Raw genomic sequence first — 15,037 nt, forward strand, 5'->3', positions numbered from 1 at the left:
ACTAATAAAGTGTCAACCTCATAGTTTTATGAAGCTGAACATAATGACAGACTACAGTGCAAAGTGTCTACATACTGACGGACTACAGTGTAGTGTTTTCAAAGACTAACCTGCAGTGAGAGGGAAACAACTGGAAATTTATCAGATGCTACTTTGACCAAGTATTTGAAAACATATCTGATGGTGTTCCTCAGAAGTGGGATACCAATAAAAGGACCTCATGAATGGGACAGCAACAAAAGGATCTCAGATGGTTTTCTTCAGGAATGGGACAGCAATAAAAGGATCTCTGATGGTTTTCTTCAGGAATGGGACAGCAATAAAAGGATCTCAGATGGTTTTTCTTCAGGAATGGGACAGTAATAAAAGGATCTCTGATGGTTTTCTTCAGGAATGGGACAGCAGTAAAAGGATAATACTGTGACATTCTAACCAATATATGGTCCATTCTTTTAAAGCTAAAGGTCAAACAACAAAAACAATGACAAACCAACAGTGCAAGGGGAAATTTTCACGTGGTTTCATTTTTCGTGACTTGTGAGTTGAATATTAAGACAATTTAACCGCAAAGAATTTAAGTGTAAAACAATTTCTATCAGCAAGTTCCAAAACTGCAAAATTGAAACTTTTGGAATTATCTAAAGAGAAACTTTGTGAAAATGTACTAACATGAAAATTCTGCATGTGACGTATAGTATTCACATGGCATATATCATATTCACATGTGACGTATATAATTCACATGTGACAAATAGTATTCACGTAACATACACAGTATTCACATGACATGTATCAAAGATGGCTGCTATCGCTTAACCGGCTTGAAGCAGCTGTTCCATTTTTTAGTGCTGTTTTCATGATATTTGTGCTTGATGCCTGTTTTCATCTTCGTTATTGTGTTCATAATATATTGGCTGTTAAATTTGTATGTGTTTCTTCATCTCCTTGTTTTGGAAATGAGAACAATTAGACTTTTTCTCAGCTGTCTTGCTCCACTATTTCTGAACAAACCGCCATCACGTGATTCTCGCCAGTCAACCCATTTATGCTGTGATGGACCCTCATTAATTGCTTTAAATGATCACTCCTTGGCTCTCCACACTACACTGTGCTCTAGACTAAATGAAGTGGGACTACATTCATCATTACCTAAGTGTAAACAGAAGCGAAAAAAGAAATATTGTTTCAAAGCTGACCGGCGTAGAACAGGAAGAAGAATTCCAGTTATCTCCCTTATTTTGGCTCAACAATTTAAAAAAATATGACCATTAATTTAGATAACCTAATTCAAATCCCTATTAATTTGTCAACCTTTTTGTCAACTATCCAAGAAGTACCTCTGCCCAGTCAGTAGGACCACCGGAAAAGTGCACAGAAATAGTTAATTTTATGAACGACCAGAATATTGACGTATTTTTCCTGACAGAAACATGGCTAAAAACATCAGGCGATGAGCCCAAGTGTGCGGATCTAACACCCACTAGTTACTCCATCAAATCGTTCCCCCGTAATTCTTGCGGAGGTGGAATTTCTGTCATCACAAAGAACTCCATGATAAAACATCTTAACCACACCACAACATTCAATTTCGACCACACATCATTTGAACTAGTCAAAACCACACTCACACTGGAGCAAAGGTCAGTCCATTTTTTCTGCCTATACCACCCTCCTTCTAGTAAAAAAACAAGCTGGCTGACTCTCTCTTTTTGGAGCAGTTTCTGAATCTCCTAGACTATGGAAATTCGATAGGTGGCAACCTGATTATTCTTGGAGATTTCAACTTTCACTCTGACTGTCCCAGAAACTCAAATACATCAAAACATAGATTCCATTAATGTTTTCAACCTCAAATAGTCAGTTAACCAACCCACCCATAAACATGGTCACATTTTAAACTGGATTCTTCATAGACCTGATGATAACATTCTATGGTCCTCCCTGGTATCCCATGACCTTGCATCAGATCACCTCTGCATTATATGCCATTTTGACGTATCAGTCCCTAACCCTCCACCTTTATCTGCTACTAAGAGAAACCTCCGTATGATAAATAGAACCAAACTAATGCATGACATCCAAGCTAACCTAACAACTTGCTTACCTCCTACCGCAGAACAATTCAATAACTGCCTGCATTCATTGCTTGACAAACATGCCCCATTTACCAAGTGCAGAGTATCAAATCAAAAGTGTTCTCGATGGTATAGCAGTGTTAGGGACCAGCTTCACACTGCTAAAAGAGATTGCTGTAAAGCTGAAAGGCTCTGTCTTTCCACCAGACTCACTATTCATAAGCAAATCTATGAAGCCGCTAAGAAAAATGTCACAAATATAGTCCATGCAGCAAAATCAGCCCACATCACTACTAAGATCATGGAAAGTTCCAGCTGCAAAGAGCTCTTCGAGATTACTAACAAGCTAATGTCAAGGAACAAATCTACACCACTTCCAACTACCTTCTGGACTTGTTTGCAAATTTCTTCCATGACAAAGTACAAACCATCAGAGATAAGCTTGACACCACAATTTCAACTGACTCATCGTCACCATACAGTTGGGATACAGAATCTGAGCGGCAACCATTAGCAGCATTTGAACCTGTCTCTATGGATTTCGTACGTACAATCCTGATGAAGAGTGCACCAAAGTCATGTGAACTTGATCCAATTCCAACATCACTGCTGCTTGAGTGCTTAGATCCAGTATTGCCTTCACTAACTGATGTTATTAATACCTCTCTCTCTTCTGGGGAATTCCCATCATTTTTTAAAAACTGCCATTGTAAAGCCTCTGCTGAAGAAACCAACACTAGACCATTACGATTTAAAGAACTACCACCCAGTTTTTAATATCCCATTCATATAAAAAATCTTAGAAATGGTTGTTCTATCCCAGCTTGTATCTCATCTAAATTCAAACAGTCTTTTTAGCAATGTACAATCTGCATATCGCCCTTGCCACAGTGCTGAAACTACTCTTCTAAAAGTAGTTAATGACATTCTCTCTGCGTTGGATCGTGGAAAGATTGCAGTCCTCACCCTCCTTGATTTGTCTGCAGCATTTGACACAATAGACCATGATATATTACTTCACCGTCTCCAGCATGTATTTGGCATTCATGATACAGCCTTACTGTGGTTCAAGTCCTACTTGGTCAACAGGACACAAATTGTATCTGCAAATGGAATACACTCCAGCCCAGTTCATCTATGTTGTGGTGTTCCACAGGGGTCTGCTCTTGGACCAGTTCTCTTCATTCTGTGCACTCAGTCGCTCTCAAGTGTCATAGATCATCATCCAGTGTCTCACCAATTGTATGCTGATGACACCCAAATATACAAATCTAGCCACCCAACTGAAGTTGATGCTACCATCCAAGGTGTAGAGAGGTGCATTTCTGATGTGAAATCATGGTTGACATGTAACAAGCTTCAGATGAATGATGATAAAACTGAGGCCATTCTGATCACAACACAAAAGACTTTCTCATTCACATCCTTTACCTCAAACAATAAATATCAACAACACCAACATTAAATTCACACAATCAGTACGAAACCTAGATGTTACTCTGGACAGTACTCTCACAATGCACCAACATGTCATGAACAAGGCTGCATATCTTGAGCTGAGACACATCAGCTCAATTCGCAAATATCACTAAAACATTTGTGTGTTCATTAGTACTTTCAAGACTGGACTACTGTAACTCAATTCTGTCTGGTTCATCTCAATATCTGCTCCAGAAACTTCAAAAAGTTCAAAATACAGCTGCTCGGATCATACTTAGAGTACCACGATCAGACCACACCTCCTCGCTGCTCTGTACCCTACACTGGCTATCCATTCGATCCAGAATCAACCACAAAATTTGTTCTCTGTGCAACGTTTCACTGTCGGACTCTAGTCCAACATACCTATCTGACCTCACCCATGTGTACACACCAGCAAGATACTTACACTCCTCTTCTGACAATCGTATACTCATTATTCCCACTATGAAAACAAAGTCATATGGACAGCGTTCTTTTGCATACCAGGGCCCAGCAATGTGGAATGAATTGCCCACTGAACTTAGACGCAAAGACACAGTGATCACATTCAAGAGGGCTCTCAAAACTCACTTATTTCGACTGCAAGAACAAACTTAAAGACCTAATAATGTTTCCTACCTTAAATATTCTCAGCATGTTTTAAAAAAATTGTTTCTCTAATTTCATGGTGTTTGCTTTTGTAATCATATCATTATATGTTTTTTATCTTATAGGTGTTGTCTAATGTTGTAAAGCGCTTACAGCTTCTAAAGATTTGGCGCTATACAAAGTCCTCATTATTATTATTATTATTATATATAGTATTTACATGTGACATAGTATTCACATGTGACATGTACAGTATTTACATGAGACATGTATAATATTATCATGACATATATTATTCATATGTGACATATACAGCATTCACATAAGACATGTATAGCATTCACTGACATAAGTATTCACATGTGACAGATAGTATTCATATGTGACATGTTATTCACATGTGACATAGTGTATTCACATGTGACAGAGTATTCACATGTGACATAATATTTGCAAGTAACATAAAAAATATTCACATGTGACATATAGAGTATTCACATGTGACAAGAATGTGTAATTTAAAGTCTGAAGCTTACTGTCTACTGAGATGGCCTTCTTTTGAGTCTTAACAAGCCTGGCCATCAAGTTAAAACTGTCTGCCACAAGGATCCTTCGGCAGCCATCCCGCAGACAAATCTGCAAAGATGAAGGATCTTTAAATTTTACCAGCATATTAAAAAAATATCTCATTTTAACAAATGCAACTGAAATTAATCAAATTATCATTGCTTTAACCATATTTAAACCATTCTGTAGTGGTTTGTTTTTATGTTTTTTTAAATTTCTTAGACATGCAATTTTGAAAAATGAAGCAAGTCAATCCACAATGATCAACAATTATTTTTACAATCTTTTAAAAGTGTAAATAAACATAATACAGGTAGTGAAATATATGCATTTCTTCTTCTTGTAACCAAATTCTGTAATAAATGTCATTGAAATTAACTCATTTATTCTTCTTGTAACCAAATTCTGTAATAAATGTCATTGAAATCAACTCATTTATTCTTCTTGTAACCAAATTCTGTAATAAATGTCATTGAAATTAACTCATTTAATCTTCTTGTAACCAAATTCTGTAATAAATGTCATTGAAATTAACTCATTTATTCTTCTTGTAACCAAATTCTGTAATAAATGTCATTGAAATTAACTCATTTAATCTTCTTGTAACCAAATTCTGTAATAAATGTCATTGAAATTAACTCATTTAATCTTCTTGTAACCAAGTTCTGTAATAAATGTCATTGAAATTAACTCACTTATTCTTCTTGTAACCAAGTTCTGCAGTGTTTCCCTTTACGCACATTTGTGCATCAGGGATGCATGCTGGAGAAAACTGACGTGCACATTTTGTTGCTGTGCGCTTTTTTCACGCAAAGGATTTTCATAATGTGATCAGGATTTATTTAATACCCAATGCATTGGACATTGGATGGCATCGTAATTTCTTCGAGCACAGGCATTGACTGGTTCCCTTCTTTGTTTGCTCCTTGCCTTGCGCTACTCCAATCGTATAGCAGAGTACAACGCAGGGAACATTCGAAACAATGAACCAGACTAGCATAGGCAATGTTATGACGGAGTAGCTTCCCCTAATCTCGTGAGCTCTCAGGCGATTTCCATTAAGCTCAGCAAACCGTCATCTAGATGTTTAATCTCATTGCTTGATGCACTAGAAAGTGATCTCCAGATTAAAATGCCGTGCACCAAAAATCATTAGCGAATGAAGTGAAAGAAGCAGAACACAAAAGAGTAACTGTGGATCTAACTTTAATGAAAAATGGAGAAAATAATGCCCTTGACTGGAATACAGTATTCATACATTAGGATTACCAGTGTGACTTACGATCGCTAGATTGCGATGACTGCAAAAGTGAATAATCCTTTCTTGACAGTGTTTTAGAATTTTTAAAAATCTGCCCTCGTTCGCCGCAAGATATCTAGAGAACACATTATAACCCAAGACATTCTTTCACAACAAAGAAATCAGTAAACTTGCAGAGACAAACACATTATCTGGATTACAAAGTCAGCGGGTCATTGCAGATTTTGTTGGTTTTTAACTTTGCTGCAATAAAAGATAGATCTCAAAGTTCAAGTGTAACTTATTAGAAAGAAGATAATCATTATCCTCCTTGATATTTGGATAAATATGTTCTAGGATGAAGTACAATGAAACCGATGATAGTACACATTTTATGAAAGGCAGTAATCTGACTGCCATTTTGTTAAAAAGATTTATTTGGCTTTTTGTATTGGCATCTATGTACTGTGTTGGGCTATAATATTACTTCATATTAATTATAAGGAGACTGTTAAAAGAACGACTTTAAAAGAAAAATGAACTAATAAAATTATTCTTTGAATAGACAATGCATTTGTTTGTTAATTGTGCATGTTGATTTATTTGTATGTTTAGAGAGAGAGAATGTTGTGCAAGTTGCAATATCCTATTTGAAGCTGAAAAAGTACGAGTCATATGAAAATTTGTCAGTATATTTCTGACCCCCACATTTTTTATTTGACCCCCAGTTCTGACACCAAGGTTTTTTTTTTACCCTCAGTTTTACACCCCTGGGGGATACACTGAGTTCTGTAATAATGTAACTAAAATTAATGCATTTATTCTTAATAATGAAGTTGAAATTAATGCACTTATTCTTACTGTAACCAAATTTTGGTTTAGACAACTAATTTCAATATTCTTCAGCAATTTCTTTATACAATTGTCAATTTCTTAGCCATGCAGTTCTGACATATGAATCAAGTCAGTATATTATGATAACCAATTTATACAGTGTTTTAATGCAAACTACATTCTCAGAGATTTCTGTAATCAAGAAATTAATTAGTTACTTAATGCACGCTACTAATGTACACCAAGCAAGAGTACATGATAAGTTAAACACCCACCTGAAGGTTGTAGTCCTTTATGATTGTGACAAGGGAGTCTCTCAGTCCTGGAATTTCCATACCTGTTTGAATCTTTTTAATCAGACGGATGGGGTCTACATGAGTCCCTATGCTGTTCAGAAGGCCTGTTATAAAGCCTGAAATGTCAAATAAAGTTTACGATGTGTGTACTGATGAAGACTGTACATACAGCCAATAATCTTTTCTCATATAGCATTGGTCTGTAGTCCTTAAGCAGTTCTGGATTATGTGTTTAAATAAAACAGGCATGGTATTCTTAAAACTTTCTAAGCAAGAAAGCCCCCCAAATTTGATTCAAATGTTTTGTGTATGCCCATGCACTTGAATAGAGTGGTGTACACCAACATACTAATGGAGAAATTAAAGTTAAGTAGATCCTGAGAGTTCTATGATTCTAGCTTCATTCCAAAGTTACAGGCCATCAAAGTTATAAGCTGTCAAAATTGCACGTTGTCAAAGTTTTGGGGACTTTGAGCTGTAACCATGCTCAAATACCATATATTCTCTCTTATAAGTCGAGTTCAACTGAATACAAAATATACTCTGGACTGCCATCCCACAGTGCCTTAGTTCTATACTGTTTGTTCTACTCCTTACACCTAACAAAGTGCATACATTCAGATATGCCAGTACATTATGTGACAGCAGATCTGGATCTGTGTAGACTGCAGTTGGACTTGACTTATAAGTAGTATGTATGGTAGTTTTAGAGAATATGGAGCCAAGCTGTACTGTATGTGGAGCCAGACTGTATTGTATGTGCAGCCAGGCTGTACTGTATGTGGAGCCAAAATAAAGCTGATCATACATTTTGGTTAATTTTCTTAAGTTTCATGTACTTTTCCAAAACTCTTTTCATTTTCATTTTACAAATCCTGTGTCTATTTGCACTTTTAGAGATGATTAGTGCTGAAATGTCAGAATGATTAATTCTGTGTAAAATGGGATAATATGTACTTATTAGCCTTTATAGTTCAGTGGTTTAACTACATGATTTGCACAATCATCATCTCAAGTTTTATCCTGAATGGAAGAGATGAAACATTTTCATCTTAAGTTCAGACTTTTGTCAAGCAATCAAACATTTTTTTTTAAATTGCTAAAGGTGACTGTTGCGTGATGAACTCATAATGGAAACTCAATCTTAAAATTAGAAAGAAAAGTTTTGTGAGATCCAGTACTGGCACCGGCAAGTCTAATGATCAGCAGTAAAAAGAAAAGTATAGGTACTTTGTTAACTTTGTGAGTTCAATCTCAGGCAAAGCATGTGCAAGACTTGATGATTAGAGATACCTAGCATCAATGCTGGGGAATACACATTCATTCAAAGTAAGAAACTTCTCTGCAATCATATTTCATCTTACTACATTTCTATACATACCTGAATAAAGTCAGAGACAACAATGATCCAATGATAATGAATGGTGAATGTATTCCTCTAATTCCAGACCCATGAATTTCTTAACTATTTAGGCCAGAACTATAAAAATTCATCTTATCAATTATGTTCACCTTTCTTTTCCCTTCATCTCTACTACCATATTTCACCTAATTACAGTCTCATCAACTGGTTTCTTGTGATGTACATACTATCGTTTGCATTAGGAAACAACATTCTATGTACCAATCTATCATACTGGTGCTGAAGAACTTTTGTCCCTTCCTGTGTCCACATAGAAAACTACTGTTCAAAACTGTGTCCCAAAGACTGTCATTTTCCAGCATTCATAATAATTCTGCATTATCCAGAATGTTTGGTATTTCTACAAGGTCTGTCATTTCTTGCAGGTTCTTAGATTTCCTAAACATCAATGACCTTCTTATGTCCTATTCAAAGTCAGTGGGAATTCTCCTGAAATTTGTTACAAAATTTATACAAAACAAATGTTTCTTCTTGACACAAAAATAAAAAGAAAAAGCAGTCAGAGCAGTAGCAATCATGGTTATATAATGTTAAAATTCCAGCCCTGTATGTGATGCTAAAAGCTTGCTACTTACTTGGCTTATCAATGGAATAGGAGATGAGGTTATCCCACAATTCCTCATCATTGTGTTCCTTACAAAAGTCAATTGCATGCTCCACTTTCCGTAGTTTAGACGTGATCAGCCCTAGAGCCTGCAACAAGTTTCCCATTCGACCTGTACAGAAGAAAAAAAACTAAGTACGAGTCAATAGAACACAAAGGCCATCACCCAAAAAACAAACATGAATTTTCACAATAATTTAAACCAAAGTGTGAGATTTAGGTTATAGTCATTTATTCTTGAGATCTGAGTGCTTTACTCACCAAAAAATATCCACTCAATACAGTTTACTGTGACAGAACTAGTTGTTGTTATGAAATTGAAAAACGGTCTAAATGGACTCAATAAAAAAAGGTCCAAATGGACTTGAGAAAAAAAAGTTGATATGGGATCAAGAAAAAAGGTTTATATTGAGTCAAAAAAAGGTTTATGTGGATTTAAGAAAAATGCTAAATATGGTGTTAACAAAAAATAAAGGTCTGTACAGACTGAACAAAAAAGGTAGATATGGAGTCAACAAAAAAAAGATCCATAAGGACTCCCAACAAATGGTCTACATTGATTCATCCAAAAAAGATTTATATGGAGTCAGCAAAAAAGGTCACAATCAACTTAGAGGATTCTGTATTCACTGGAATGTATAATTTCTCAAACCTGATCACACGGTGCGTATTTTTTAAGTTAAAAGTTTTAAAAACTGATTACACTGTGACAAATCTTTGTGTTAAAAGCCAACAACTGGTTGTGTACAAAAAAGAAGCCAATTTTCATTAGTGATGAACCTGCATATTTTCAGGATTATGTACATTGGTGTGATAGTCAAATAAATGTTTAGTCTAACAAATCTACCATCCAAAAAGTCTCTTCATTTATAGAGGAGTCATAGAATCTCCGAGTTTAGTCTGACCAGAAGTGCGTGGGTTCAATTTCTGCCTCTCCCCCCATCCCGGCTGGGTCAGCTGCCATGGTAAGCCTCTCTGCAAGGCATTTTATTTTGACTGCCATGGTAAGTCACTGAGCAAGGCACTTTATTTTGACTACCATGGTAAGTCACTGAGCAAGGCACTTTATTCTGACTGCCATGGTAAGTCACTGAGCAAGGCACTTTATTCTGACTGCCATTGTTAGCTCCTGTGCAAGGCATTTAATGCTGGTTGCCATGGGAAGACCTGGGCAGGTCACTTTATTCCAGTTGCCATGGTAAGCCCGTGAGCAAGGCTATTTTTTCTGGTTGCCACAGCATGATATAACCTTTAATGTGTTGATATGTCATTAACAATGGACCAGTATAATAACAATTGAGCTCATCAATCAGTTTTTAAAACATTTGATATATTTCTTACATTTAAATTTTTTAACATATTTCAGAAAGGAAATTATTTAGTAAATTATGTTCCTCTGAATATACTTACCTGATCATGTTAACATTAGAAAATTACTCTCTACCTTTAAATCACATCCTCCCTGAAAGGGTTCAAAAAATGCCTTTCCATCTATAAATCATAGACATGAAGGGAAGTAACTCTTACAGAATAACTCCCCTTGTTCATACTATGTATCAACCCATATCTTGAACGTAAACAGTTCAAGACTGAGCAAACTTGTAATCAGTATCTTGCATTTGGAGGGAAGGGTAAGGGATTGATAGTCATGTGACCAGGTAAGCATTTTCTGAAAACAATCATAATTTACTAAAAAATTTCCTCTTTCCATTAAATACATTACCAATCACAATCACATTGGCAGAAAAGTTACAATGAGAAGGAAATGCTTAAGCATACAAACTATGTCACCCCACTGGAGCATGATGACTGCTCTACTGAAAGAATAATATCCAAATGTAAAGGCAACACAAGTGAAGATTTTGCATTTGTACATGGACAATCCCTGTAGGATCCTGCACATGGCTATAGCCTTAGGTTCCAAGGCAAAATCAGCAAAGTTGCAAGGTCTGAGGTGATGCCATAAAGCAGGGCATGGTGACCTACAAGAGGCAGCTACAAGAGGCCCAACAAGATTTATTTTTCTCCTTTGCAAGGCCATACCATGAAAAAAAGACTCACAACAGACTCAACTGTGCCTGAGACATTACTTTGGAAGGCCAAACTCACATAAATTGCTATATTTTGTGAGCCAAAAATCTTCAGGAATTGTACATGGTCCTGTAAAACTTCATAGTATCTGATCTAATAACACTTTCACCATGTGACCAGTGTTTGTTGCATTTTATTCTTCATTCCTGCTTAATCCAGTCAGTATGAAGAGCCATTCACAACCAATTTGGATAGTTAGCATCTGAAAGCAAATTCTGGTTTCTGCAGCCTCACCTCTCTCAATGGGCCAGTTTAGGAGATAAAGAGCTGATAATTACTTGAGGGTTGCAAACTGATGGTAATCGGCTTTCAGAATTTTAGAAAGAAAACCAGGTTGTGTCATTAGGACCAAATAGCTGTCGAAACAGAACTGCATGTAGTTCAGTTCCATGGAGATTGCATGCAACTCATTCACCCTGCAAGCTGAAACATGTGCTATCAGGAAGCAAGTATTGATCCTCTCCGCAACTGAAGTACAGAACTCTTTGTGCATGGCATCCCAAACAAGAGCCAGGCATGACTGAGTGATTTCTCCAGAAACAGGTGCAATAATGGCAACCTCTGATGCTTGAACAACATGGGGATCACTACAATTTTTCTGGGAATGTCCATCATCACCTCTAGCAGATGACTGATCCAGCAAGGAAGCAATCAGAACTATTCTGCATATCCTGCCTCATTTTCTGCATTAGTTTTGGTATTAGAACCATTATATGAAAGGCATATGTCCATAGTCCCTCCCAGAAAGGGCACTGATGGACCATGCCTCTCATTCCAGAAATGGAGAGACAAAGTGGGCAGTTTTGCTGTCCACCTCATTACAAATTGGTCTAATACTGGTTGGCCCCATAATGCATAAAGTCTATGGAAGAGAGATAGATGGAGAGACAACTCTGTATCAAGCAGATGGACACTTTGATAATGAGTCAACAGGAGCAGTAACTCAGCCTGGGATTGTTGGACTTGTATGTTTATACATTAGGCACACCAATAAAGATATTCCTCTTACATAATGAAAAAAGTCCAATGATTTCATTCCCCTTGCTGAAGAGGTAGTTCACTACAGCTGAACTTTCAGACATTAGAATTGCCATCCTTTGCATGCATTCAACCCAAACATGGGAAGTGTTAAGAATGGCCTTCCTTTTCAGAAGACTGATGAGACATTCCTTCTCTTGCAGTGTCTACTTGCCCCTGACAATCATATAATCCAGTAGCAAATATGTCCCCCTCCAACCTGACAATCAGGTGTCTGTAAAGTGATTTCCATTTGTGGGCTATCTATTATTATGTATATTTAATTTATACTGTCAGCTTGATTTTTGTCTGTGATTGAGGGTTGTGGATGGAGATTTTGTATACCCAGTTTCTGTCATGATTTTAGATTGTACTTTAAGATAATAGTCATTTGAAAACAAGATGATGACATAGCTTTTTGAGTATAGAATGTTCAATAAACAAAATTGTGTACAATTTGATGGATTTTTCCATAACAATGACCTATATCTTGGTCAGTCTTATTGATAGATAAGGTTTTCCATAGGTTATTAATCATGTCCTTGTATGTTGTAGGTCAAGGGAAATGTATAAGGCACATGTAAACAAATTATTCATTCCTGTTTCTTATCAGTCTTTGGGAATCTATGATCAGAGTTTGCAGTTGTATTCAGACATAATTCAAGAGGAATTATGTAAATCATTCATTGGAATTACTTATTGCCTGGAATAACACATTATTTTGGGATTTTTGTGAAGACATTGTGGACTGCATCATTGGTACATCAGGACATTCAAGACAACTGATACATAAGGACATTATAGACCACTGGAATTCATTTGAAAATTTTGTACTTCTGAACTTGGAGAAAGCTTGTCAGTAGCTTCTCGTAGGTCGGTGGTTCTTTCCGGCATTTTCCCAGGTTCTTCCTCCACCATTAATACTGGCCACCATGTATAGCCTATCGTGTGCTGCAAAATGGCATTAAACCACATAACACCAACACCAACACCAACTTCTGAACTTGTGAAAGGTCATTTCAGTTTATTTGAGATTTAATATACAATACTGTGTCTTTTGCATTTTTGACTTTGTAACAGAAAAAAAAAATTATTTGATGATTTTACTAAACTTGTTCATTTTACTTCTTTTTGTTACATAGTTTAAGACCTAGAGTATCAGAAAGTATTCCCACTGCAAACCACTCCCTTTCTTGCCTATGAACCAAAAAGTGTTCCATTTTTATCAAAATCATAATCTGGTGATCTAAATAATCCAGGATTGAGTGCCACTATGCCAGAAAGGCCATCAGCAGCAGTTGCATGTAAAGGCAGCCAGTGTATAAATGGTCTGTTACTGCTCTGAGCAGACTAGTTGAAGAAACTGCATCGCCAAAATGAAAATCATAGAGGATGGCTTCACCAACACATGAACAATGTTGTTTATGAGTTTGGAAGGAAGATGAACCAGGCTGATACAAGTCAGGAATTCCATACCTAAATGGAAAGAATATTGACAAGGTACAAGACCCAACTTCTCTACACTGGTTAACCACCATAAATTGTGAATAAAATAGAGACGTTTTTTATATCTTGAACCAAAACTGAACATACTGAATGCTTTTCCAGTATACTGTCCAGGTACACCACTGTTGCTGTGAAGGAGGCCATCCTGATGTGTGCTATGGCAGAATGCAATGACCATAGAAAGCCTAGATGCTGAGACTGAGGCCAAATGGAAGGATGCAGGATTAGTACACTAATCCAGTGTAGCTGAAGTAAAGTTATTTGCATGCTTCCATGTCACTAGGAATATGGATATACATGTACATGTCAGACAGTTTGAGACTGATCATACACATCAGACAAGATGAGACTGATCATACTCGTTTGTCAAACAGGTTGAAACTGGTCATGTATTTTTCATGTTAGACATACAGATAGACAGACTTATGCCATTCCATATTGAACTCTGGGGTAGAATTAAACTGATTGTGTCTGCTCAAGTCTATGACAGGTCACAATTTTCAATTTGTTTTCATATGCAAACAAAGTCTGGAATAAAAACCCAGGAAGTATGGTTTTTGGACTACCTTCACTGCCTGTTTTTTAGTAACAAAATATCCATCTCCTTCATTAAAATATCCACTTTCATGGGATCTCTATCGTCAAAAGGGACAATGATAGTAGTGGGTGCTGGATGAATATGATCTAGAGCCGTCCAAAAAAATATGGATGACCCAATCATTTTTTGGAAATAAACTGATCCAAGTTTGTTGGAATAGGAGTCTGGCTCCCACAGGAGAGCCACTAGCAGGCAGGATGAATGATAAGTCACTGGAAGCTTGCATGAGGCATGGGAGAGGAGAGACTTTGTTTTCTCTCCACACTCCTGCTCTACCTGCATAAGTTTGGAACATATGGCTATCTAGAATGCACCTGGCAACAAAAGGTTGTTTGTTGCTGAGAATAACCCCTGTGCTCTGTCTGTTGATGAATTCCTTCTCAGGCACTGAAAAGAATGCCCTCAAAGTACCAGGCTTGCTGATGTTATGTCCGGTAATTTCAGCAATCTTTGATTATTGTGGTAAAATATCTTGATGAACTGATATTAATAATCTTCATTAGCATCCACCAAGTACCTGGCCTTGAATGTAGTACTTAGTGCCAGTGGAGGAGGGAATTACAGTGGAGGCATGATTCTGTATATCTCTGCGATTGCCACATTAAAAACGAGTTCCATCCTTTCCATAGTTGGGTCAAAATGTGCAGGCAAATCCATACTGCCACCCTCACTGAGTTGGGGATTCTCCTCCTCCTGTATACTTGGCATCCTGAGGT

The 15,037-nt window shown here is 36.9% G+C and overlaps 1 protein-coding gene across 4 annotated transcripts in view; it reads right to left on the reverse strand.

The window, feature by feature from the left end:
* LOC149779341 (vacuolar protein sorting-associated protein 41 homolog) overlaps window positions 1-15,037 on the reverse strand; it is a 248,459-nt gene that overhangs the window by 10,384 nt on the left and 223,038 nt on the right. For all 4 annotated transcript variants that reach the window (XM_089939958.1, XM_089939957.1, XM_089939960.1 and 1 more), the window contains 3 exons: window positions 9,081-9,221; window positions 7,062-7,198; window positions 4,682-4,781 (listed from right to left, as the gene is read on the reverse strand). In XM_089939958.1, the coding sequence (XP_089796084.1) occupies window positions 4,682-4,781; window positions 7,062-7,198; window positions 9,081-9,221 (378 nt within the window). The remainder of the gene's footprint in view (window positions 1-4,681; window positions 4,782-7,061; window positions 7,199-9,080; window positions 9,222-15,037) is intronic.

The sequence above is a fragment of the Sinohyriopsis cumingii genome, chromosome 17 (assembly GCF_028554795.1).
Source record: "Sinohyriopsis cumingii isolate HCF-2022 chromosome 17, ASM2855479v2, whole genome shotgun sequence".
NCBI lineage: Eukaryota > Metazoa > Mollusca > Bivalvia > Unionida > Unionidae > Sinohyriopsis > Sinohyriopsis cumingii.